Below are 27,194 nucleotides of genomic sequence, written 5' to 3' on the forward strand. Positions count from 1 at the left end.
TTAGCAACGCACCCATTCAGCGGAGACAAAGGCGCTGTCGCTTGAGTGCAGAGGCGCCGCTGCGGCTCTCTTGTTCCCACAGACGCTGCGCCTGCAGGGGTTGGGGGCGGGGGGCTGGGAGCCGAGGTTGGGGGGGGCGCCGCTCGGCCCCTTCGGAAAGCCCACCGCCTGCAGGGCGCCTGCGCCCTCCCGGCAGGCCGGCAGGGGGCGCCTCCAGCCCATTTTGCAGAAGGGGAAGCTGAGACTCAGAAGGACTGGGGCACCTGCCAGGGGTGGAGGCCAGCTGGGGGTCTGGAGTCATACAGACCTGGGTTCAAATGTGCCTACGCTTACGCGCATGTGACTACTGCTGCCTCAGTTTCCTCATCTGCGCGGGTGGGGGCCCTGACCCCAACTCTGCCACTGACCCTGGCTAGTCAGGGCTCCTCTCTATGCCTCAGCTTCCTCATCTGCACAATGGGAGGGCAACAGCACCCCCGTTTTCCCAGGTCACCACATGAAAGGAGTCAGCAGATGCCCGGGTTTAGCACAGAGCTCAGCCCTGGTCAGAGCTCCATAGACAGGCCTCTTGCTCTGGTGGGAAAGAATCCCCTGCTTGGAGGGCTGGGCAGTGCTGAGTCTGCCCCTCATAGGCTTGTCTCTGGTTTAAGACTGTGGAAACCCAGGCCCAGAGAGGCTGGCAGCGACCAGGGTCCTTGAGGCTCCCCTCGGGCCAGGCCGAGCTCTCCTTGAGCGGGGCCTAGGTGGTCCCGGCCCTGCCCTGCTACCCACAGGTCCCCCCATCACGCCCCCGTCAGTGTCCAGCTGGGGAAACTGAGGTCTTGGGAAAGCACTTGCTCCTCACCGGGTTTGGAAGCCTCTCAGACCACCAGGCATGGCGGCAGGAACCCTGAGTGGGGGAGGCGGGGAGGCTGGGCTTGGGGCGCCGGAGAGGTGGGCATGCAGAGGGGAAGGCAGGCTCTTGCTCCTGGCCCGTCCCGGCAGCACCGGCCTGGGAAGGGGTCCCAGACTCACTCCCTGAGTAAGCCGCTCCCCAGAGCACTGCATTATCACTGACAGAGCCCACGGGGCGCTAATGGGGGACTTTCAGGCACCAGCAAGGATCGGAGTGAGGGGAAGAGCCCCTCAAATTGTGGGAGGTCGGCTGTGGTTGCTTCTCAAATCACTTCCATTCCGGTACAGTGGGGCTGAGGGGGTGTCGGGACGCCAAAGGGAAAAGGGGAACCCCCTGAGGTGGGAGCTACACCCGAAGCCTTGAATGCGGTCAGCTCCACGGCCTGAGGACAGAGGAGGTCTGTCGGGGGGTGGGCCCCCACTCCTGCTCGCCTTGCTCTGGGGGACCTCGGCTACCTTGGTGATGACTCTTCCACCCCCAGTGGCCTTGGCATTCAAGTTCTGCCAGCCGCTCCCAGCCCCCTTCAGCCTGGTAACTGAGGGACGGGGCCTGCTGGATCCCCAGGGGAAGCCCCACCCCAGGCCCGCCCTGGTCCCTGTGGTTTCCCTAACCCTGCCGGTCACACTTGCTAGCCCCTCGGCAGAGTCCTGCCACCCCTGTCCCAGCCTCACCGGTCTCTCGGGTTCTGCAGTGGAGGAGAAGGCTGTGGGGATCCTGGGGCCGTGCGTCCCTAGTAGGGGGAAAACACTCGAGCAGGTGAACTTGTAGGAGGTTGAGGCCAGAAGCTCTCTCTCTGCCCCCTCACCCTGGACAGGGACCTCATTATCAAAGACCCTAAGAATCCACTCAGAAGTTTACCTCATAGATTAGCGATGAAGAAACTAGGGCCCAGAGAGGGAAAGTAGCTTGCTCAAGGGCACACAGCAGGGGAAGTAGGAGCTGGGATTTAAATTCCTGGCCTGACCCTTAAGTCATTCAACCCATGCCCTGTCTCAGGGCCCTGAACCTCATCCACCTACCTGCCTTTGGGAACTCTCCACATCCCTTCTGCATGGAAACCCAGGGAAAGTGACCCTGGGCAAGCTCTGCCTCTGGGCTGGGCACCAGGGACCCTTGTTCCCTGGTGGTGGCGGTGGGAGGAAAGGAGCCTTTTCTAAGTCATCCCCTAGGCCCCGCAGTTGTGGAATTCCCCAGGCCTCAGTCTCCTTGTCTTTAAGATGGGCTAATGGAATCTGCCGTGGCACTCCTAGCTCAGCCCGAGCACTGGGGAGACCGACGCACCGGGTGGCACTCGGACTGGAGGGTGGTGTGGTCTTACCTCTAAGAGCCAGGTGTCTTCAGGGTGGAGCCAAGACTACTGGGTTATCGCGGGCCACCTCCCAGGAACATGAGGGCCTAGGGTGGAAGCCCGGGGCCCGCGGGACAGGAGCGAGCCTGAAAGGAAAGGGCGTCAGCGCTGGGATCCGGCGGCCGTAGGTGGGACCTCCCACCACTCCCACCCCACAGACCCCCGGCCTGCCCACCGTGAATGCCTCCACTGCCTTCTTCTGAGTCATCCTCTGCAGGGCGCTCTGGACCTGGAGGATGGGGCCAGGGTCAGGGCTGGGACCTTCTCCTGACCTCCACGGGCCAGTCGCAGAGCCCCCTGCAAGTAAGCCCTGCCTGCCTCCACCCACATCCCACCCTCCAGCAGCCAGTGTCCCCGGACTTACCTCCCCGTTGTAGGCTGCATAGACCAGGAAGATATACGGCCCCCTGGGGACAGACCCAGGGTGAGGGTGGGTGTCACTACCTGGGAGCCGCATCCCCTTTCCCCCACTGCCTGGCCTGGCACCGTAGCAGATACACCCCCAGAGACATTTAGAGACACAGGAGGATGAACACAAATCCTGCCCTGCCCCCCAGTCCACGATGGGGAGCAGGCAGTTGTGGCATTCTATGGCAAAGAGAACCAGGAGGGGCCTTGCCCCACTAGACCCCATGCCTTCAGTCTCTGGTCAAGAGGCAGCCTCTCTGCCCTCTATCCCCCCAAGCCCCACCCCCCTGACCTGCCCCATCCTCACACCCTCACCATGTTGCAAGGGTGGGGGATGGGAGAGGGGACACCTTCCCGAAGCTCCAAGGCTAAATCAGGTCCAGGGACAGCAGACCCTGGTTGCATTCTGATTGTATCTCTAGCCGAGTGCCTCTCTGAGCCTCTGTCTCTTCATCTGGAAAGTGGGGAGGAGGCCAGGGCTTGCTTCCAGCTGCATGTGAAGGACTCAGCACAGCGGCTGAGTCATAGCTGGCTCCTCCCCACACACGCGAGGACCACGACGGCCTGGCCGCTCACAAAGCACCAGCACACTTGGGGTGACACTTGACCCTCACAGCAGCTCCATGGTTGGGGGTGGGGGGATTCATTCTCCCCATTTGATGGAGAAGGACCCTGGGGCCCAGGGTAGGGGACAGAGCAAAAGTGTGACTCAGCGGGTAGCATGTGGAGCCTAGGACTTCCTCAGATTCCACCTGGACAATGTAACAGTTCCTCCCCAAGAGGACACAGGTGAGGGGACATGGGGTTCCTTGAGGCCCTCTAGTTTCCCAGGGCTGAGAGCTGGAGCCCCAGAGCCTGACTACTCCCCCTGGCTCCCAGGCACCAACTGGGTTGCTACCAGCCCCAACTCTGCCCCTAAGACAGACTCTGGGCCTCCCAGCCCCCCACACCCAGCCTGTACTCTCTCCAAAGCCCCTGCACAGCCTCCCCCATCCTGTCTCCTTTTACTCACTCCTCAACCCAAACAAATGCACTCCAACCCAACCACACCAGCACCTGCCTAACGTCCTCCAAGGCTCCCTAGTACCCCTGGGGTAAGTCTGAGCTCCTCACAACAGCTCTAGGGACCCTGCACAGTCTGGCCCCCATGTTCCCTCCTGTTCCCTTTCTCACCAGCTCCCCCCAACCCCATGTCTCCCTCCATCTGATCCTACTGTGCTCCCCTGACTTAAAACATTCTTCCCCCTCTCTCCACACAGCGTTTGGGTATTAGCTGAGAATCACTGCCTCCAGGGAGTGCCCATTCTGCCTCCGCATACGGCCCCGACTGCCCCTTAGCCTTTCAGTCTCAATCGTGCCCGCTGTGGTTGTGTGGTTTTGGTGTCTGTCTGTCCCTCAGGCTGAGACCCCCAAGGGTAGATTCTTCGACCTTGAGTTCCACCACTTTCCCCAGTATGCAGCCCAGCACAGGGGAGGCGCCGGGGAAGTACGTGCTGAATGACCGAATGACAAAAATGCGCTCACGTTCACGGTGCTCCTGATGTGTGCCAGGTGTTATGCTTTGCCCTTTGCAAATATCATCCCAGTGGAACCCCACAACGGTCCCATGAGGTGGAGAATATGATCCACCCCCTTTATATAGATGTAGAAACTGAGGCCTGTCTCAACTTGTGTAGGCCTCCCAACAACACTCTCAGGCAGGGTAGGTGTGAGCTACAGCTAGTTGCAGAAGTGAGGCTCTGCTCTTCCACCACAAAACCTGGCACAGGGGCCAGACGGAAACAAATCACCAAGAGTGAATGAATGAGTCAGCGCAGATTTCAGTCCCTCCAGCCCCAGGCCTGCTCCCTGGTCACCTTGGGCAGGTCCTGCCCAGCTTATGCCCAAGACAGAGTGAGAGAGGGACGGGGCTGGAGGTGGGGCAGGGAGAGAAAGACATGGAGAGACAGCAGGTATGATGGAAGAGAGAGGAGAGGGGAAGGCCAGGCCTGGGGAGGGAAGCAGCCGGGAGGGACCCAGAGAACGCGTCTCTGAGCCTAACTTGGGGACCTGCCCCGAGACAGTCACAGGAACATCAGCGTGGGCCCAGGTCTCATGCCTTCTGAGCCCCCCATAAGGCAGCCTCTCCCCTCCTTTACCAGACCTGAAGGTCTGAGGCTGGCTGGGAGGGGGCAAGAGAGGTGACACAGAGAGAGGGAGAAGCAGGGTAAGGGACCTAGAGACAGGGGGTCAGAGCCCAACAGAAGGGGAGATGTAGAGAGAGGCCCAGGAGGAGCCAGGTGGGTCCATGCCAGAGGAGGCAGGGACAGGGACAGGAGCCTGTGACAGAGCCTGAAAGACAGAGAAAGAATCCCAGGGAAAACTGAGAGACAGAGACGCAGTAATGAGACACCGGGAGAGGAAAGGACCTGCCCTGAGAGGGAGGCAGACAGTGTGGTGATGGTGGCTCTGGCTCCCTGGCTGCAGCTCTGCCCACCTGAGGGCCACAGGCAGGGATGGAGCTGGAGTAGTTGCCATAGCAACAGGATGCTGCTGCCCTCGCTGCTCTGAGGCAGGGTGGAGAGACCTGGGTAGGGTCTCTCTGCTAAGTGGGCTGAGCTGGAATTCCAGCCCACGGAGCTCTGGGAGTGCAGGGCTTGGAGAAAGGGCTTCTCTGTGTCCATCTCTGTCCCCAGCTGCTCAGGCCCCGCCAGGTCTCTGGGAGCCATGCTTCTTTAGGAAGAGCGTTGGAACCCCAGTTTTTCTTCACTCTCCCGGCCCCTCTCTGGGCACAACCTCCATCCTCCCTGAGCAGTCTGCACCCCCCACTTCCCACCACCCCTGTTCTTTCCCCTCTCCATTCCCATGCCTGCCTGGCAGAGAGTGGCGAGTCCCCAGGGCCCAGGGGGAGAAGACAACATGGACCAGGACTCTGGAGACCAACCCCCTTTGCACCCTCCCTTCTTCCTGCCTCATCTCTCCCTTAACACTTCACTCCCTGGTCTTGGGCATCATCTGCCTCCCCGACTCATGTCACCTCCACAAGAACAGGGCATTTTGCAGCCTCCTTTGCTGCTGTATCCCTGGCGCCTAGGACAGTGCCTGGCCTCTAGTGGGCATTCAAAAAATCTCGCAGGGATGGATGAATAACTAACTGGATGAGGGTGCCCCTCCTGACCCCAGCTCCCCACCGCCACTCCCAGCCTCGGCAGCTCTTCCAGGAACCAGGCCCCTCTGCGGTCAAAGCTGAATATCCTGATGGCTGAGAACACAGACTCTGAACTTGGGCCCCAGCGCTGCTCCTTCCTACTGTGAGGCCTTGGGCAAATGACTTCATGGCATCTCAGTTTCCCCGTTTGTAAGGCCTGTTCAGGGATATAAATATGATCCTGGTCCAGGACTCAGAGCACTTAGGCATCCAGCAGCAGGAAGCCCACCTCTGGGACACAGGGACCCTGGACAGAGTTTGCACTTGATTGCCCGAGCTTGTCTTTGTCCATCTGTGGGCCACCTCACTTTTCAGCCCTGAGAGGGACCTGGGCTCGGCAGAGCTGGGAGTGGGGAGTGCAGACAACAGGAAGAGGTGCTGGTGGGTACAAGGGAGGCTGAGGGGCAGGGCAGGCCAGGGGCGGATTGGGCCCTCCTTGGACTGACCTCCCTCCCAGCACTCAGCTCCCAGGGCTGTGGTTGTTTGTGTCTGTACCTGGGTCCCCCATAGATCTGCAAACCCCTTGAAGACAAGGGCTTAGTCTGACCCATCTCTGTGGCTCCAGGACACAGGACCCGAAAGGCACACGGGGGGTTCCTGCGGTCCCATGTTACTGCTTCATTCATGTGGGTCATGTCCTTCCAGCCAAAACCTTTTCTGAACTGCTGTCCTCACCGATGGAGCAGCTCATGCTGCCCAACAGTAGGCCATCCACAGACCCCAAGGGGAGAGGTCCCTGGTGTCCTGCACCCCCATCCTCAGCTTCCTGCCGAGGCCGGAAGTGGCTCTAGCACAGCCTGGGGGCTGGAACTTCTGCTGCGCCCTTGAGCGTCAGGGCACGAGGCATCTTAGCCACCCCCTTTCTGGGCCTCAGATTCTTCAACTGCCAAATGGGCCCCCAAATCCTCCCTGAGATACTGCTCTTTGATTGGAGGTTTGTTCCCACTCTCCCCCTCACCCGCCCTCCCCTTGATAGTGTCCCCGAGGCTGCTGGTGACTCCCACGACAGAGAGGACACTCCCTCCCCAGCTCCCTGACAAACCAGCCACACCCTCTGAGCTCCAGTGCATGGCGGAGCCCTGGTCCGACATGGCCCAGGGCCCGGAGGTACCTGCAAGGAATTGAGGCCCACGGCGGCATAGGCCCGGGCCGGGCTGAGGTGCACCAGCATGCTGACCGGCCAGGTCAGGCCCGGGACGGGCAGCAGGACCAACAATGGCTTCACCGTGGCCCTGTGGGACAGCAGGCTGGACTGAGGGAGGCCAGGGGGCCAGGGGGCTCCCCACGGGGTTCTGGGGAGGGCAGCCCCTGGAAAGTGCCTGGAGAGGGGCCGGAGCTGCAGACTGGGCACTGAGGCTCAGGACTTAGGTGTAGCTGGAACTTTTGGCTGGACCTGGTGGCCCCTTCTCAGACACCCAGAGTGGCATGAAGTAGGGGTAGTGGCACTGGGGAGATAGGGTCCCAGTCCCAAGCCTGGCTCAAAGGAAGGGAGTGGCAGCTGTCCAGGGGGAGGGCTGAGGCCTGGACAGTGGGTCCAGGGGGCATGGAGTCTGGAAGGGGACCCCTGGGGCAGCCTGGCTTTTCAAGCCCCACTGGCTTGGGCTGCCCTGCCCTTGGCAGAGGGGTGGTGGTGAGGAGGAAGGCTGGTCAGGGGGGGCCCGCTCCAGCAGGATATGGTCCTGGAGAGTGATGGGGGTTCTTGGCAGGGGTAGAGACCTAGATTCTCACCCTGAACCTGAACTTCTAGGGACTGCCTGACTTGGGGGGGTCTCCTCTACCTTGTCCCCACCAGGCCATCAGTGCTTTCTGCAGAAGGTGAGTCCCCAGGACAGTGGCTGGTGTCCACATCCCACGTCATATACACACAGGCTCAATTACCATCCGCACAGGTAACATGCATGGGCACAGACTTCCACACGCCCACACGCATGAGCATGTGTGCACACGTAGCACAGACACATTGCAGACATATGCTCATTTATAGCCTTGCACTCATGAGCACACGTGGCCACACCTGGCTCCCCCACTTCTTCCTGACTCCCCCAGTCTGGGGCTTTACCACATCTGGATCTGGATCTGCTGCTGCACACAGGGCTGCGGGCTCAGCGTGCGGGCACGGCGGCGGGCACTGGACACGGTGACAGTCACCACAGGGACCAGGATGCAGGTATTGGCCTGGAGATCTGGGGTCAGTGGGGTCACCCTCCCCCTCCCCCGACACATCCCTCCGCTGCAGGGCCGCCAGGCCTCCCCGCTCACGGTCAGCCCGGAGAGCACGGGCCCCACAAAAGCCCAGATGGCGTCTGTGTGCACATTGAGCCAGCAGTGCCCAGTGGCCACGTAGTCATGGGGGGACACGGCCAGGGTGATGGCCACGATGGCCACAGGCACGCCTAGGGGAAGAAGAGGTGACCTCAGGACCGTGTCTCTCGGGAGCCGGCCCCCGTCCAGAGCTGCATCCCCCAGCTGTCCCATAGTAGTGGGTGTATTGGTGGCACTGGGGGGAGATCCAGGGAGTGGGGTTGGGTGGCACTGGAGCCCCAAGTAGTTGGGGAGCGGAAGAGCTGAGATTGAGTCGAGGCCTTAGGGCTGAGAATCAACAGAGTTGGAAACTGGCAATTGGCGTGGGGTTAGCTGGTTTTGGATTAGGGAGGCAGTGCCAGGGGCTGGGAGCTGAGGCAGTTGAAGTGGAGGAGGATTAAGAATAGGAGCTGGGTTGAGTTGGAGGTCGATGGAGCTGAGTTTGTGTCAGACACGGGCGCTGGCCACTGGGTGGCGCTGGGTGCCGGTGGAGGAGGGTGCTGGGCGGTGGGTGTTGGACGCAACAGAGGCCACGCGAGGCAGGGTGGAGGGGAACAGAGCAAGAGTGGGGAGCAGAGGGGCCTCACCCCAGCCTGTGGCGTAGCAGAGCGGCTTCCTGGGGCCCGGGCGCATGCTCACAACCACCACCTTGCTGCACAGCGGCAGCCCTTCCGCCAACATCCAGGAGAAGGCGACCAAAAAGAGGAGGTGTATCACTGCTGTGACGGCCACACACGCCACCTGTGTGGGAGGGTGGGGGGTCCCCACGGAGGCCGGTCATGGGTGCGGTGCACCCTGGGTCCCCTGTCCGTGCCTGGCGTTGCCAGCCCAAAGCAGTATGAGCGGGTAGGGTCTCCGGGCAGCGCCCTGGGCCCAGCTCCAACATTCAGGGTCTTTCCTCTCTAGGCCGCACTCCTCCCCGGAAATGGAGCCAAGTGAAGATATGGGGGGCAACCCAGAAAAGGCTGAAGGTGCTTTCCCAGGCCCCCCTGAGCTCACAAGCCCACCCGCTGGCCGCCCACCTTGTTGGCCTTTGCCCACTCGCTGGCCACGAGGAAGCCCTCGGTGGAGGCCAGGGAGAAGGTGGGGTTCTTGTGGACTGTGGCGCGTTCTGACTGGGGGACCCCGGACAGGCAGAGGAGTTGGTTAGCAAGGACGCCACCCCCCCCCCCGCCCCTCCCCACCTGCGTCCCGGTGAACGGGCCAATGAAGGAGGAAATGGCGGCTCCACAGGGGCTTCTCGGACGGAGGATGGACACCCACCTGAGGAGGGACGTGGAGGCCCACGAGGGGCGGGGCGGCCCAGGGTGCCAGGCAAGGTGGTGAGCTTGCCTCACCCGGCCGCCAGGAAGAGCAAGAAGGTAGGTGGTGGCGAGGGCACAGGACACACCACAGCCCACAAATGAGAGCGTCCTCAGCAGGGACCCCCCCTCGGGGCCTCTCTGTGGGAGGGACAGAGACCCCGGAGGACAGCAGCCCCGCCCCCGCCCTGACCCGAGGGGACAGGCCTCACCCGCCCCGCCCGGCAGCTCCCAGGCTCCTCAACCGCCTTCTCTGCCGCGAAGCAGGGATGGCCAGGCCTGCACACAGCAACTTGGTAATGAGCATTTGCATGTCCTCTCCCGCTGGAGAGGGGCCCAGCTTTCACGGACTCCTCAGATGCTGAGAAGCACTAGACTGGAAGTGACCACCGACACGCCCGTGGTGGGGAGGGATGGCATGTGACAACCAGCCCCTGAGGGGGAACAGGGAGCTGGCACGGATTACTCATGATGTGTCCAATGTCCACGCTCTGTTTTCACAGGAAAAACGCGTTAGGTAGCATGTTTTTCTAGTGTGCTCCCGAACAGGCCAAGTGACCCCAGCATTCCTGGGCTCAGACACCATCTCACTCAACCTGAGTCCCTTTCTGGTCCAGCGAGCCCACCTTGCTTGGCCTCCTCCTGGAACTTGGCTTCCCCCCAAGGCTGTAAATGCTAATGCCTCTCAGGCGCCTGTCTTTAGTCACGACTCCTTTTACTTCTAACCTCACCTTGGCCACGGCTTTACCTACTGGCTCTTGGGGCCAGCTGAGACCCCTCCCGCCCCGAGCACCGGACCACAGACCCCACAGACCCCCAAACCCGTTGCCCACCTGTGCCTCCTTGGAGACGAGTCCCTCATCTCCCGGTGGCCCAGGTCACCCCCTCCTCCTCAGCCAGTCTCCTCAGCTCCCCACTGCTCCCTGGCCCAGGGCCCCTCCCCTCTCCTAGGCCAGGCCCGCAGCCCCCGAACTGCTTTTCCCCCCGGCCCCCACCTCAGCCTCACTCCCTGCACCAGCGGCCTCCCTCATGTAAATTTAGTGCCTTCTTCACACTCTTCCACATCTGCCCTCTGTAACAGGACCACGATCCAAGCGCGTGGGCCTGGCCTTCCAGGCCTGTGCAATCTGACCCATGGCTACCTTGTTCACTGCCACCCCCTGACCCCGGGCATCGCACTGGAAGCCCCAGATGCATTGCATTTCTAGAACGTAACTCGTCTGCCATTTCTAGCCTCCTTGCCTTTGCTCAGATGGCCCTCTGCTTGGAATGCCTTTCTGTTCAACTCCTGTGCATCCTTTAAAACTTGGTTCTGACATCACCTTCCCCTGCCCCCCTGCCCCCTCCCCAGTACTCACCTGGACGTCGTACACCTGCAACAGGACGGCAAAGTTGGCGCTGTGGTTGCAGAAGCAGGCGGTTGAGTCCTGGCACAGAGCGGTCACGGAGCAGCCAGTGGTGGTCCAGGAGCCCCCTGAGTCTGGGCTTGGGGTGAATAGTGAACAGAGGGCTCCTGAGATGGGCTGGACATGGGGCTGGGGGACAGGTGGCAAGCAGGGGAAAGCCTCTCCCCAAAGCCTGGGGTCCCTCAGTGCCCTGCCTCTAACCAGCTATGTGACCTTGGCCAAGTCGCTGCCCCTCCCTGGATCTCAGTTTTCCATCTGTAAAATGTACTTTTCTAAGAAATGGTAGGAGGATGCGGCTGATACCAATGATCACCATTGATTAACTGCGTTAATTACTAAGCAACAGTGATTGATGTTCATTCCCTCATCAACTCTAACACCCATTCCACAGGTGAGTCTCTTCCTAGGTACCCCACAGAGTAGGCTTGCATACCTACTATGATAGGGAGCTCAGTACCTCCTGGGTAACAGGCTCTCCTGCCCCAGCTTGTCCCCAGTTGAGTGGGGCTTGGAACCACCCCTGCAAGGAAGTTGGTGAATGGAGGCCAAAAAGATGCTTGAGTCCTGCCTCACCCTCAAGTAGAACGGATGTTCTTTTTTAATTTTTAAAATTTTTTATTTTTTATTTTTTGGGCCATACTGCAGGGTATGCGGATCTTAGTTCCCCAACCAGGGATGGAACCTGGCTCCCTGCAGTGGGAGCGGGACTCTTAACCACTGGACCACCAGGTAAGTCCCTGGATGTCTTTTTTTTTTTTAAGTGCCTTATTTAAAGAACTTGGGGGACTTCCTTGGTGGTCCAGTGGTAGAGAATCAGCCTTACAACACAGGGGATGCAGGTTTGACCCCTGGTCAGGGAACTAAGATCCCACATGCTGCGGGGCAACTAAGCCCGTGTGCCACAACTACTGAGCTTGCGTGCCTCGGCTAGAGAGCCCACGTGCTGCAAACTACAGAGCCCACGCGCTCCGGAGCCTGAGCACCACAACTAGAGAAGAGAAAACCCTCACGCCACAACTAGAGAGAAGCCCACGCACCCCAACAACGATCCCGCATGCCTCAACTAAGACCCGACGCAGCCAAAAATAAATCAAATCTAAAAATTAAAAAAAATAATAAAGAAAGAACTTGGAAACTCACCCGATGCTGAAGTTCCAGAAAGCACAGACAGGCTCCACCAGCTTTGGAGAGAAGGCCTAAGGGCAGCCAACAGGCACAGGGCAGGTGTGTGAGCACATGTGGGCAAGGAGAGAGACCAGACGATGCAGGGGGATGTGGAGGCCTCCTGCGTTTGAGGGACCAGGGGGTTGCCCAGCATGGGTCGTGGGTGCAGGGACTGGAGAAGAATGCCGGCAGGGCGGCAGAAGGAAGGTGAAGTGAGTAGAGTTTCAGGCTGGCATTATGGTTAATATCGAAATCCTAGGAACAAGCTAAATGTCCATCTTTCAGGGAGTGGTTAAACCACTGTGAGTCTTCCCTCCAGGATGCTCTGCCTGGTAAGAACACACAGGTCTCTATCTACTGTTGGGGAAAGAGCTCGCCATATATATATATATATATATATATATATATATATATATATATATATATATATATATATATATTTTAACATCTTTATTGGAGTATAATTGCTTCACAATGGTGTGTTAGTGTCTGCTGTATAACAAAGGGAATCAGCTATACGTATACATATATACCCATATCTCCTCCCTCTTACGTCTCCCTCCCACCCTCCCTATCCCACCCTTCTAGGTGGTCACAAAGCACTGAGCTGATCTCCCTGTGCTATGCGGCTGCTTCCCACTAGCTATCTATTTTACATTTGGTAGTATATATAAGTCCATGCCACTCTTTCACTTCATCCCAGCTTACCCTTCCCCCTCCCCATGTCCTCAAGTCCATTCTCTACGTCTGCGTCTTTATTCCTGTCCTGCCCCTAGGTTCTTCAGAACCATTTTTTTTTTTAAGATTCCATATATATGTGTTAGCATATGGTATATGTTTTTCTTTCTGACTTACTTCACTCTGTATGACAGACTCTAGATCCATCCACCTCACTACAAATAACTCAGTTTCTTTTCTTTTTATGGCTGAGTAATATTCCATTGTATATATGTGCCACATCTTCTTTATCCATTCATCTGTCGATGGACAGTTAGGTTGCTTCCATGTCCTGGCTATTGTAAATAGAGCTGCAATGAACATTATGGTACATGACTCTTTTTTTTTTTTATAAATTTATTTATTTATTTATTTATTTTTGGCTGTGTTGGGTCTTCGTTTCTGTGCAAGGGCTTTCTCCCCCAAGTTGCGGCGAGCGGGGGCCACTCTTCATCGCGGTGCGCGGGCCTCTCACTGTCGCGGCCTCTTCCGTTGCGGAGCACAGGCTCCAGACGCACAGGCTCAGTAGTTGTGGCTCACGGGCCTAGCCGCTCCGCGGCATGTGGGATCTTCCCAGACCGGGGCACGAACCCGTGTCCCCTGCATTGGCAGGCGGATTCCTAACCACTGCGCCACCAGGGAAGCCCCCATGACTCTTTTTGAATTATGGTTTTCTCAGGGTATATGTCCAGTAGTGGGATTGCTGGGTCGTATGGTAGTTCTAGTTTTAGTTTTTTAAGGAACCTCCATACTGGTCTCCATAGTAGCTGTATCAATTTACGTTCCCACCAACAGTGCAAGAGGGTTCCCTTTTCTCCACACCCTCTCCAGTGTCGCCATATGTTTTTCAGTACAGGAAAAAGCTGCCTGACATTCTGCATAGTAGGAGCCCATTTATGGTTAAAAAAAAAATAAGGTTCTATGTAATTGTGAAAACACATGCACAAAAGGTCTGGAATCAAACACATAGCTAACTTAACAATAGTTAGGTCTCAGTTTGAATGTGTTATAATGAACACGTTAGTTCTTTTGTAATGAACAATGACAACACTATAGACTTTATAAGATGTCATAAGGCAGAAAGAAGACATCAGGTGGCAGGTGGTACCAGTCCCAGACCAAGCAGGGAGGCAGCCTGAGCTCAGGACTTGGGCTATTTGTCCCAACTGGGGAGGGTAACAGCAGCGTCACCTCACTAGAATATGATACTTTGTGTTTTGCAAAGTACTTTCATGTCCTTTATTGTTGTTGATATTCATAGCAACCTAGGGGACAGGTATAAATTTATGTAATTTCAGAGGAGGAAAGTGAGCCTCAGAGAGGGGAATTAATCTGTTCTCTATGCTCTTTCCACCACTCTGTGACGATGCCTCCAGAGAACATATTATTCCTTGGGTTGGCTGAAGTATTACCACATGTATTCATTCACTCATAATATTTTTCCTGGGTCTCAGGTACTATGTTAGGTGCTGGGAACACAAAGAAAACCTGCTGTTCGCTTTTAAAATGGATGATTGTTACACCACTGGTAGCATTTTCAAGTGGTACAAACTGAAATATCAGTGCAGCTTATACACTCAAAAGCCACAAAACTGTTGGTGTCCAGTAGCTCCATACCTGGCCATATATCCCCAGGAGACAGTCACCAGAATCAAAACGTATTACAAGTGAGGATTTTCACAGGGTTAGGCAGGGTTAATTATAATAGAAAAAACTCTGCAGATGCTCTGGATGCATGGAGGGGAAGGGGTCAAGTTCATTTTGGACCATCCCCTGGGAAGGGGGTGGGCGGTTCTGGACTTGGCCGCAGTCAAGGCCTATGCATTGCTAGGATCAAGCAGCAAGTGAGAAAGGACAGGATTGCAAAGGGACATCTGTGACAGAGACAATGCAGAAAACACCTGCGGGGAAAATGAAAAACACAAATGTTTACATGGCTCAGCTGAAAGAGCAAGGGCTTTGATTTTGCAAAAGGAAAAAAAAAAAAAAAAAAAAATATATATATATATATATATATATAGTATTATGTACCCAGAAAAAGGCTGAAGGGAAACACATGGAAAAGTTTAGGGCAGCTATCTCTGGGTAATAGGATTTGTCTTCTTTATCCTTTTCTACATTTTCCAAATTTGCCACAATGAGCAATCCCTTACTTTTATTTATTTTTCATTTTAATGTATTTTAATTCATATAATTAATATATAAATACAATCTCAGAAGTTAGTTGTTTGAAAATATAAACAAAATTGGTAAACTTCTAGCTAAACTGATCAAGAACAAAAAGGCAAACATCATTATAAATCCTACATATGTTAAAAGGATAATAAGTGACTATTATGAACAACTTCATGCTAGAATTGAACAACCTAGATGAAATGAACAAATTCCTTAAAGGGTACAAATTACTAAAACCATCTCAAGAAGAAATAAAACCCCCCAAACAATCCTATATCAATTTAAGAAATAAACTCATACTTTAAGAACTTCCCACAAAGAAAACACCAAGCCCGAAAGACTTCACTGGTCTTCACTGGCCTATCAAGCATTTAAGGAAGAAATAATACCAATTCTGCAAAACTCTCTTAGGAAACAGAGGAGGAGAGAACTCCCAACACATTTTATGAGATTAGCATTAACCTGACACTAAAACCAGAGGAAGACAGTATAAGAAAACTACAGAACATATTACATATTCAAGAATATAAACACAAAAATCCTTAACAAATATTAGCAAATTGAATCCAGCAATATATACAAAGGATAATACACCATAACCAAGTGGGGTTTATCCCAGGAATCCAAGGTTGGTTTGACATTTGAAAATCAATCAATGCAATTTACTATATTAACAGAATAAAAGAGAAAACCATATGATTCTATCAATATGGAAGAAACATTTGGCAAAATTCAATAGCCATTCATGATAAAAATTCTCAGCAAAGCAGGAAGAAAAGAGAACTTAATCTGACAAGGAGCATCTACAAAAAGCCCACAGCTAGCATCACATTTAATGGTTCAAGACTGAATACTCTCCCCGTAAAGTTAGGAACAAGACAAAGCTATTTGGTCTCATCACTCCTATTTAACGCTGAACTAGAGGTCCTAGCCACTGCACCAAGGAAGGAAAAAGGGGGAAAAGAAAAAAGAAAAGACATGGATTGGAAAGGAGAAAACAAAACTGTCTTCATTTGCAGACAACATGATCAGGGATGTGGAAAATCCTAAGAACTCTAAAAGAGAGCTACCAGAAGTACTGAGTCTAACAAGGCTGCAGGATACAATGTCATTATATAAAAATCAATTGTATTACTATATACTTGCAATGAACAATTTAAAATTGAATTAAGAAAATAATACCATTTACAAAAAAGGGTATATCTAACAAAATACCTTCAAGACCTGTACCCTGACAACTGTATATCACTGCTGGGAGAAATTCAAGAAAACCTAAATAAACAGAGGGATATACCTTGATTAAGGATTGGAAGATTCATTGTTAAGACACCAGTTCATCACCTTATTTCAATTTGAGAGATTTAATGCAATCACAATCAAAATCCCAGCAGGTATTTCCATAGACATTAACAAGCTGATTCTAGAATTTATATGGCAATGTGAACACCCTAGGCTAGCGAAAGCAATTTTGAAAAGGAAGAACAATGTTGGAGGACTTACACTACCTGATTTCAAGGCTTACCATACAAATACATTAATCACGACAGTATAGGGTTAGTGTATAGATCTCTGGAACAGAATAGAGAGCCCAGAAACAGACTTACACATATATGGACAATTGATTTTCAACAAAGGTGATAATTCAATGGGAGAAAGAATAATCTTTTCAACAAATGATATTGGAATGGGTTGTCTATATGGAAAAATAATGAACTTCAACCCCTACCGAACATAATACACATAAATGAACTGAAATAAATCATAGACATAAATGTAAAGGTTAAAATGATAAACTTCTTTGAGAATGTCTTTGTGACCTTGGGATAAGCAAGATTTCCTAGATAGGATGCAAAAAGCATAAACCATGCAGGATAAAAACTGATAAACCAGACTTTATCACATTCAAAACTTATCTTACAAAGACACTGTCAAGAAAGTGAAAAGCAATCCAGGGACTAGAAGATATTAGTCACAAAACATATAGCTGACAAAGGACTTGTATTCAAAATATATAAAGAATTCTTACAATTCAATGATAAGACAAATAATTTTAAAATTGGGGAAGAACAAAGCCGGAGGCATCATGCTTACTGATTTCAAACTATATTACAAAGCTATAGAAATTAAAACAGTATGGTATTGGCATAAAAACAGACACATAGATCAATGGAACAGAATAGAGAGCCCAGAAATAAACCTATGCATATATGGTCAATTAATTTATGGCAAAGGAGGCAAGAACATACAACGGGGAAAGAACAGTCTCTTCAATAAATGATGTTGGGAAAACTGGACAGCCGCAGGCAAAAGAATGAAACTTGACTACCATCTTACACCATACACAAAAATTAACCCAACATGGACTAAAGATTTGAACTTAAGGCCTGAAACCATAAAAATTCTAGAAGAAAATATAGGTGGTAAGCTCCTTGACATAGTAGAAACAAACAAACAAACAAAACAAAAAACCCAAACCATCCGATTAAAAAATGGGCAGAAGATCTGAATAGGCATTTCTCCAAAGAAGACACACAAATGGCCAACCAGTACATGAAAAGATGCTCAGCATCACTAAACATCAGAGAAATGCAAATCAAAACCACAATGAGATATTACCTCACACCTGTTAGGATGGTTATTAACAAAAAGACAAGAAATAACAAGTTTTGGAGAGGATGTGAAGTGGGGACCCTCATACACTGTTGGTAGGAATGTAAGTTGGTGCAACTGCTATGGAAAACAGTATGGAGGTTCCTCCAAAAATTAAAAATAGAAGTACCATACGATCTGGCAATTCCATTTCTAGGTATCTATCCAAAGAAAATGAAAATACTAACTCAGAAAAGATATATGCACCCCCATGTTCATGGCTATTTACAATAGCAAATATATGGAAACAACCTAAGTGTCCATTGATGAATGAATGGATAAAGAAATTATGGTGTATAATAATGGAAAGTTACTCAGCCATAAAAAGAATGAAATCTTGCCATTTGCAACAACGTGGATGGAGCTCAATGGCATTATGCTAAGTGAAATAAGTCAGAGAAAGAAAAATACTGTATGATCTCACTTATATGGGGACTCTAAAAAAAAAAATCAAGCTCATAAATGCAGAGAACAGATTGGTGGTTGCCAGTGGTGGTGGGGTGGGGGCAGGGAGAAAAAGAGTGAGGGGAGTACAAAGATAAAATTAAAAAGGAGAGGATCTATACGGCTTATGTGCAGAAATGTCAGTAATCAGAAAAGCAAACAACAGACTAATGCAAAAATTTTGGGAAAAAAAGAATAAAGAGCATTTCCTATTTAAAAAAAACCAACCCAGTGGCTCATCTCGAAATTTATTTAATTAAAAAAATGAAAATTGGGGAAAAGATTTGAACTTATATTTAACAAAGGAAGATATATGAATGCACGATAAGTGTAGAAAACGATGCTCAATATCATTGGTCTTGAAGGAATTGCAACTTAGAACCACAATGAGACATCAGTACACAACCATTATAATGAACAATATTAAAAAGGCAGTTAAGGATGTTAGCAAAGGTATGGAACACTGCAATGCTCACACACTGCTAGTGGGAATGTAAGATAGTACACGACTTTGGAAAACAGTTGGACAGTCTCTTAGGAAGTTAATGTATACATATACTTATCATACAACCCAGAAAGTCCCCTTTTAGGTATTCACCCAGTAGAAAGAAATCATATGTCCACAAAAAGGCTTTATATGAGTGTTCATAGTGGATCTATTCATAGCAGCTCAAACTGGAGACAACTCAAATCTCCATCAACAAGTAAATGGAGGGTCTTCCCTGGTGGTGCAGTGGTTAAGAATCCACTTGCCAATGCAGGGGACACGGATTGGAGCCCTGGTCAGGGAAGATCCCACATGCTGCAGAGCCACTAAGCCCACGCCTGAGTTCTAGAGACCGTGAGCCACAACTACTGAGCCCATGTGCCACAGCTACTGAAGCCCGCGCACCTAGAGCCCGTGCTCCACAACAAGAGAAGCCACCACAATGAGAAGCCCGCACAATGCAAGGAAGAGTAGCCCCCGCTCGCCACAACTAGGGAACTCTCGCGAGTAGCAACGAAGACCCAATGCAGCCAATAAATAAATAAATAAAATAAAATAAAATAAATAAATAAAAAAACAAGTAAAAGGAAAAACAAATTATGGTCTATCCATATAACGGAATTCTACACAGCACTAATGAGGAGTGAATTACTGAAACAGGCAACAACGTAGATAATACTCAAAAATACCACCTGAGCAAAAGAAGCCAGATCATGGCACACACTATATGGTTCCATTTATATGAAGCTTTAGGAAAGACAGACAATCTAGAGTCACAGAAAACAGAGCAGTGATTTCCTGGGTCAGAGTGGGGAAGGCTGACGGGGAAGGGGCACGAAGAAGCCTTTTGGGAAGGTGGAAAAGTTCTATATCTTGATTGGGGCAGTGATACATGAGTATATACACTGGTCAAAACTCATCAAGCTATACACTTAAAATGGATGTTTTAGTATATGTAGATTTATATACCTTAATGAAATTGATTTTTAAGAAGTCTTGAGATGATATACAAAAGATACAAGCTGTGGGGTGTGTGTGTGTGTCCAGGATTGGTGGTTTTGAGCAAAGGAGACTTTAGCTTTCTCTGAAATGCTCTAAAGCTTCAAAAGCGAGAAGGAATTCATGTATTACATATAATGAATTAAATGACATATCTTGGTGATCCTTTCATGTCAATTTACAGCAAAATACCTCATTCTTTACATAACCTCAGCTGATATTCCATTTTATAGCTCTATAAGGCTAAGTAATCCCCTATTGATGGACATTTAGGTTATTTTTATGCTTATGAAGCATACTGCAGTGCAGGTCTCTCATATCTCCCTGTATTATCTGATGGGAACCACCAGTTCTTCAAGTCATGCAGACCTATAATGAAATCCCAGCTCTGCCACTTATAAGCTGGTGCCAGGCACAGCACCTCTTCCAAGCTCACTTTTGTGGAATGGGCAGCTGGAAGATTAAATGAATGCTGCTTATTTAAGGCACCCGCCATAAAGTAAGTGTGCAATGCTGCCCTTCCCCCTCTCTAGAGGACAATGGGATGGCTTGTGGATGAGTATTTTTCTTGAACATTTTAGACCTTGGTTGTCCAGTGAACAAATAATGGGATGTAGCGGGGGGCACCAAACCGGGATAACTGTACCAGGTGGCTGTTTCTCAGAAGCATCGCGCAGTACCTGCGCCCAGTGTTGCAGGTGAAAGGTCACAGCCGTGTTGGCCTCCCCGGTTTCATCCCACACCTCAGATGAGATGATTGCTGACCCCACCTGGGTGCTTAGGAACCTGTGGGGAGAAAGGGAGCTTTTAAGGGCACCAGGTACCTGTCGGGGAGAGGTCATACATGGCTGGGGTCATGTCATCCAGGCCCCTGAAGAACAGATGAGACCCTCTGTGGAAAAGTCCTGTGCTGGGAATTAGGGCACCTGGGTTCCATTCTTTCTGGTAATTTGAGTAAGCCCTGTTCCCTCCCTGAGAGTCAGCACTGAAGCCAGGACCCCAGGCAGGAGCTGAGCCATGTTCCCACCAGCACATCTTTGGCAGGCCCAGAAATCTGTGTGTGTCAGGGGGTAGCAGGTTTGGCCCTGGGCTGCCAAGGGCAGATATGCCTAACAGAACGGGGGCTCTGGGAGGGGATGGAGGCCTAGCCTTCCCTGGGGAGGGGATCCAGGCCCTCAGCTGCCTACTGGTGGGACCCACTCACCTATGCATTCTGCTTGCCTCTTCAGAGGTGTCAGGGGCCTGGGGCTCTCGGCCAGGGGCCCCCAGGGTGTACTGGAAGACACTTGAGCTGAACCAGCTGTGGATCATGGTGACTCCAGAGAGGCCTGGATGAATGGAAGGAGGCCTAAGACCTGCCCAGTGACTGAGCAAGCACCACAGGTTGGTCCTGAGGGAAATGCTCTGCCCACCTTACACATAGGGAAACTGAGTCTCATAGAGATTAAATGACTTCCCGAAGATCACACAGTTAATAAGTGGCAGAGCCAGAATTTCAACCAGCCATAGTTAATGTGCTTAACCTGCCAGCTCTAAAGCCCTTTGCCCCTTATTCTAATCCTCCACCCCTGGGTGGCACCGAGGGAAAATGTGTGGGTGAGGGGAGGAGACTAAGTGAACACCTACCATGTGGTAGGTGCTTTAAGCTTATAACAACCCGAGGCGAGTACTAGTGATACAGTCTTACAGATGAGGAGACAGTTCTGAAAGGTGAGGTGACTTATTCAAAAGAGCAGAGCTAGCAACTGTGAGGGCTGAGGTTTGACCCAGACCCCAGCAGGACCCCACCACCCCTCTCCCTCACCCACCTTTCCTGAGGAGCCGCCTCACTTCAGTAGCAGGGATGAGGATGTGGCCAGGCCTCTCTGGATGCCCACCGGGCATCGTGAACACTTGGCCCTCCGTGCTGGTCTCCCTCAAGTGTAGGCTCCGCAACTCCAGGCCTGGGAGCAAATGGGGCTCAGGGGCTGGACCTCAGGAGGGAGGTCTTTCTGCTGGGCTGGCCCTGCTGGCAGGGTCTGCTTCCCCTCTCCCTGCCACACACCTAGGAGGCCACCATTCCTGCACAGAGAGGTTCAGCAACTTACCCAGGATAAGTCTGACTTCTCCAAGTCAGGGAGAGGGGGTCACTGAGAAGGGGGAGTCTCTGGGGGATGGGACATGAATATCAATGAGCTGCCAGAAGCCACTGGGCACCTGAAGGACCCAAGTTTTGCCTGAAGTTCCAGCGTAAGTCCTCCCCCACTCAATCTACAAACATTCACTGAGTGTGCCCTTGGGTCTGAACCTGAGATGCAGAAATCACTCAGAAATAGCCATGGCACTCAGAGAACTTCAGGTGGTATTATGTAATTACCATAAAGGCGATAAAAGATATGTTCAAAACACCGGGGTAACAGAGGAGAGAGGAACTGACTGTCGGGAGAGAGCTAAAACTGGGGAAGGCTTCCCAGCAGAGCTGATGCTCAAGCAGGGTTCTGAAGGATGTATGGGAGTTTGCTAGGAGATCAAGAGAGAAGGAGTACTCTGGATGGAGGGCACAGCATGGGCAAAGGCAGGAAAGAGAATGGAGTGTCTGTGGGAGCCCGAGAACTCCCAGTGACCAGGGCTGAGGAGGATGTGTGAGCCCAGGCCCCACCTGGAGCCCAGATGCGTGGCACAGGCGGCGGGCAGGCTCACCAGCTTGGTGGTGCTGGATGTGCGTTCGGGGCGCTCAGAGGTCAGCATGGTGCTCAGCAGGGGCGCCAGGCGCTGCACGCTCGCCACCAGGGCCCTGGGTCCGCCCACCACCTGGGAGGAGGCCGCAACTCAGCCCTCTCTCAGACGCCACGCCCCACGGCTGCCTGCCCTGACCGCTGCGGTTAACAGGATCTCAATGATCTGTGAGGTGGCCTGCAGGCTCCAGACCCTCAGTGGCTCCGCAGGGCCTCCAGGATCAAGTCCTGGCTGCTCAGACTGACACTTGAGGCCCTGCCTGATGAGCCTTCTCTGGCTTCTCCAACGCTCTCCTAAGCCACGTCATCCTCTAGTCAAGCTGAAGGCCTCACAGTGCTCTCTGCCTGCTGGCAGGTTGTTTGCCAACCAGGGCACACTCTGAAGGCAGGGCCGTGCCTTCTGATTCTTTGGTCGGGCTCAGTGTTAGATCTCTAACAGGTACTCACGTTTTAGGTTCCAAAAGGGAAACCATGCGGGGTGAGGACAGAACAGGGAAGGGGAACGTGCACTAATGGGACACCTCCTCTGTGGCGGGCAAGTCACCTGATAGACGCCTACTCCTCTCCATTGCCTAAGCAAGGCAGGTATGATCATCCCCATTTTCCAGGGAAGAAAACTGAGGTTCAGAGTCCAGTTTTCCCCAGTCTGTCATGGTGTCTCAGATCCCCAGTAAAACGTGGGCATACACATCCCCTAGGATGGGGAGCATCACCTGGACAGGTGAACATTCCACTGAACCAGCCTCCTGTGTTGTGCCTTCCCCACCCCCAAGCCCAGGTTTCAATTCTGTCCTGAAGTCACAGGGGGACCATGTCTGCCTCTTAAGCCCCAGAGCTTTTCAGGCAATGTTCATGACCCTCGTTTTCTCCCTCTCTGGGCTGATGACTCCCAGGCCTACAGCCACTTCTGCCAGGATGAGATTTCCAACACCCTCACCATCTGTCTCTTCTGTTCTCCATGGCTGAACACTCAGCAGAGAGGACCTCCTACTTAAGGTGGTCAGCGGACTGTTGGATATGGGAGGCCCTTACTGACTAGTGGCTCTTAATTTTTAACTGCAGAAGTTGTTCAAGAGCAGTTGTATGTGGAAGTTCAACTTATAAAACAGACAGAAGAAGGGCTTCTCCTGATGGATGGAGAGATGGAGCTCAGAGATGGGTGCTGACTCGCCCGTGGCCACACAGTTGGTGGCAAGGTAGGAACCGGAGCCCAGGCCCCTGCCCCACCGAGCCCTGCCAGCCTCACCTCGCTGACTGACAGCCACGCACCAGCCAGCTGCTCCTCCAGGACCAGGCTGGCCACAGACACGACGGCCTGGCCCAGCTGCTCCCAGGGCCCTGTCATGGGCTCTGGCTCCCATGTCCCAAGGGCTGCCACTCTTTTCAGGAAGTGCATGCCAGCCAGCAGCGCAGCTGGCCCCAGTGGAGCTGTCTCCTTTGCCAGCCCTGCTGGCAATCTCTCCAGGATTCCTAGGAAGTTGGAGGCCTCAGCCAGGGACAGCTCTCCGTGGGCTTCAGAGGGAGGGTCCGGGAGGATCTGTGCAGCAGAGGAGCTGCTGACTGCTGGTCTGACTGTCTCAAGGGGTCCCCCCGCAAGGGGCTATACTTGGCCTCTGCCAGTCTTCTCGGGGGGTGTGGGTCTCACTAGTCACAAGCCCCCAGCTCTCAGAGGCTCCAGAATAGGGGGCATGAACAACCTTCATTCCTGCACACACATTAGGTGGGTGTCCCCTTTACAGGTGAGGACACTGAGGTGCAGGGATGCCACCCATAGTGCCCCCAGACTCGCCAGCCCCCTGGGAGGGGGCTCACCACAATGGCGTTGGCCAAGGCATTGACTTGGCTGCTAACATCCTGGCCAGACCATGACTGAGCGTCCTGCAGCTGCTGGTAGGTCTCTGCATAGGAGTGGATGCCAGACTGAGCCCCGGGCAACATCCTCTGGAGAGGTGCCCCATCTGCCATGTGCTGCTCGGGGAAGAAGAGCACACTGATGGCTGTGTGTCTGGAGACTTAGGTGTCCTGGATGAGGAAACTGAAGCAAAGAATGGCAAAATCACCTGCTCGAGGTGACTCCCACACAGCTGGGATTCACCCCCAGTTCCGTATGGCCCCACTGTCTGTGGTCTAGACTCCGTGGAGGCCCCCGAAACTCTGAGAAGATTCTGAATTCCCAGGCTGTGCCAACTGCTCCCCCTCAGCCTACACTGGTCCATACCCAGCGTCCCCTTCAGCAGAGCCCAAGGCACAGCCGGACAGGGCGCACCTGTCCGGTAGCAGCAGAGGAAGGGCACAGGCTGCAGGCAAAACAAAAAGCCCTCCGTGCGGGGTCCAGGGTCCCACGTAGGGCACTCCTCTGAGGGCACTGGCCAGGATGGGAGAGGTGTCAGGGCCGTATCCTGGCTTCCCATCGGTCCCTGTGACCCACAGCCCGTTCGGGCCTTGAAGGCGCCTGCAAACTTGAGGGGGCGCCAGGACGCTCGGTCCCGGAGTTAGGGGGCGACGTGGGAACCTGGGAGAGAAGTGCTGCAGCCAACACTGCGAGGAGCAAGGTCGCCAGGGGGCAAGCCCATTCAGGCTACTAGGACTGGTCGGACGCCCGAGGTACTGGAGGCCTGGAGAGGGCGTGGCCAGAGTTGGGCGTGGCTCGGTTGGCAAGAGATGGGCTGAGTCCAGCAGTCGGAAGGGAAGCGAACGGGAGCCAGGAGGTTGGGGGTGGAGCCAAAAAGTGGGTGGGGCCTGACAAAACAGGAGGCTGTGCGGGCCGTACCCGGACAGAGAAGCCGCATCCGCACCGGCGGTAGCAGCGAGGGTGTGACGTCCAGGGCGCCCAGATCCCAGCGCAAGAACAGGCCGCCGGCGTGGGGAGCGGCGCGCAGGCCCGTGCCCGGTGCAGCTGCGCGGGGCTCAGTGCCCGGGCCCACAGATGGAAGTCGGTGAGGTTGCCGCTGAAGGCGTCACGCGCCTAGAAGCCGCCGCCCAGAGAGTCCTGGTCCTGGCCCAAAACGAGGATGCCGCCAGGTGGCAGTGGGTGGCCCGCGCCCAGGCCCCGCGCCCCAGCGCGTCGCCGCCCGTCGGCGACCAGCGACCAGCGCTCGCAGAGCTGCTCCCACGTGGCGCACACGTGGTGCCAGCGGCCATCCGCGCGAAAGGCAGCGCGGAAAGGCGCGTGGTGCCCGCGCACCGCGAGCGCCGCGTGCACGGCGCCGCCCGGCTCGGCGAAGGCGCGCAGCTGTAGCGCGATGGCCAGCGCGGGTACAGCCAGGGAGCAGAGTGCGGCCGCGTCGGGTGAGGCCGCGTTCCACTGCACGTGCGCGCACGCTGTCAGCGCCCCGAGCGCCGGCAGAGGCGTCCGAAGGCACGCCGCCCAGTCCGCGGTCTTCTCGCCGAACATTAGTGCGGCCGCGGTGCGCGCGCCTGCGGGGACACACGGGCCTCGACCTCAGGTTTCCTAGCTGCGCACACCGTCCTGCTTCTGACGGCCCTTTGGCGCAGCTGTAGGGCCCCTTCTGGGCTTCTGGTTCCTCCCTCCCTCTGGAAGGAAGAAATGGGGCTCCAGTGCCCGTGACCAGGGGTCAACCTTCTACTTTCAGTCCAGGACAAGGGAACCTGAGATGTGATGCGGACTTCCTCTGGGCTCAATACACAAGGACTGTCAAGGTGGGCTGCCATCTCTAGGTCACCAAAGCCCCCTCCCCCTAGCCCCCACTTCCCAGGCCCCGGCCCACACTCACGCCTCTGCGGGGGTCTTTGCAGAGGGGCCTCTCTTTTGCCCACCCAGATGGGGTCAGGCAGCCGTGGAGCGAGGACCGCATCTGGGTGCCGCAGTACTAGGTGGCCAAACCGCTGCTCACCAGACTCTTGGGCCTGCCACCAGCTCAGCCGCTGCCCTGGGAACTTGCATACCTCATCTGCAGTCTCCACTACCTCTCCAGGGGCCACCACTGGAGCTGCAGGGCGAGAGGAGGGGCAATGTGGGAGAAGTGTGTGGGCATCTGACCCTTGCAGGGTGAGTGGGGTAGGCAGGGCCGAGGACACTGAGCTTGGAGTCATTTGGGGCTAGATGGGGCTGAACCCTGGCTATGCTCTATGACCTAGCAAGTTTTGTCCCCTTGCTGAGCCTGTTTTGTCATCTGTATAGTGGCAGGAATGAGATGGATGTGAGTGATGCTTTCAGCCCAGCGCCTGTTATAGGGGTGCTGAACTAAATGGCGCCTCCTCCCTTCCTCTGCATTCGAGGCCAGTGTAGCACATGGGCCACGGGCTGGCTGAACTGGGGGCAGGCAGAGCCTCTCTGTGGTGTCCCTCATACCAACCTGTGACCCAAGGGTTCCTTGATTTACCTGGGGAGTTGGAAGGGGTCCCAGAGAGACTCCTTATCTGAGAGAGAAGAAGAGAGGTGGGGTCTGAGTCAGGTCCCCACGCCCATATGTGCAGTTATTGAATGCCTACTGTGTGCTCCAGTGGGGTGCAGTGGAGGCTGCAGGCCCTGCAGTCAGACCTGGGTTCACCCAGAGTGTGATCTTGGGCAGGTCACTTCATTGCCCTGAGCCTGTTTCCTAGCATCCAGTGGATGTTTTTATTTCTATGTCAGGGGCTTAGCTGTGTAACCTTTGCAGTTACCTCATGATGTGAGGTGGCTACTTGGAACCCTAGCAGCTTTGAGTCCCCTTGGCCTCCTCCCCTGCACCCCCCTGCCTCCCAGAAGTTCAGGTACCAGGAGGGCTAGGAGGCAGTAGCACCAGGGGGCCATTCTGGATCCAGCAGGGGCAGGCGAGGAACAGCAGGAATCACAGGCGTGGCCAATGTGGACTGAGGAAGGAAAAAAGCACAGGAAAGCAGCTCACTGTCCTGCCTGCCTCGCTATGCTACCCACTCTGTCATCTCGCCCCTTGTTTGGCTCCCAGACCCCACTGGGCTGGAAGCCCAGGATGGGATGGCCCACCCAGTGGGGATGACATTTACTTGTACAAAGGGATGGTCTCCAGGAGCCTCTTCC

General features: G+C 53.9%; 1 protein-coding gene across 1 annotated transcript; it reads right to left on the reverse strand.

Moving 5' to 3' along the window:
* On the reverse strand, positions 1-27,194 carry ADGRD2 (adhesion G protein-coupled receptor D2; the record flags this gene model as incomplete). Its single annotated transcript, XM_082469516.1, is given in 28 exon segments — positions 1-263; positions 1,181-1,277; positions 1,567-1,729; positions 2,177-2,232; positions 2,236-2,472; positions 2,608-2,649; positions 6,950-7,070; positions 7,898-8,013; positions 8,098-8,231; positions 8,727-8,880; positions 9,162-9,254; positions 9,477-9,581; positions 10,799-10,925; positions 11,987-12,042; positions 20,162-20,267; positions 20,686-20,809; positions 21,290-21,454; positions 22,161-22,184; positions 22,187-22,271; positions 23,442-23,732; positions 24,008-24,093; positions 24,462-24,560; positions 24,966-25,062; positions 25,065-25,160; positions 25,164-25,612; positions 25,930-26,145; positions 26,512-26,575; positions 26,913-27,194. Coding segments are annotated over 28 exon segments (3,702 nt in total). The 5' UTR covers positions 26,949-27,194.

The sequence above is a fragment of the Balaenoptera physalus genome (genome assembly GCF_965194825.1).
Source record: "Balaenoptera physalus genome assembly, chromosome: 7".
NCBI lineage: Eukaryota > Metazoa > Chordata > Mammalia > Artiodactyla > Balaenopteridae > Balaenoptera > Balaenoptera physalus.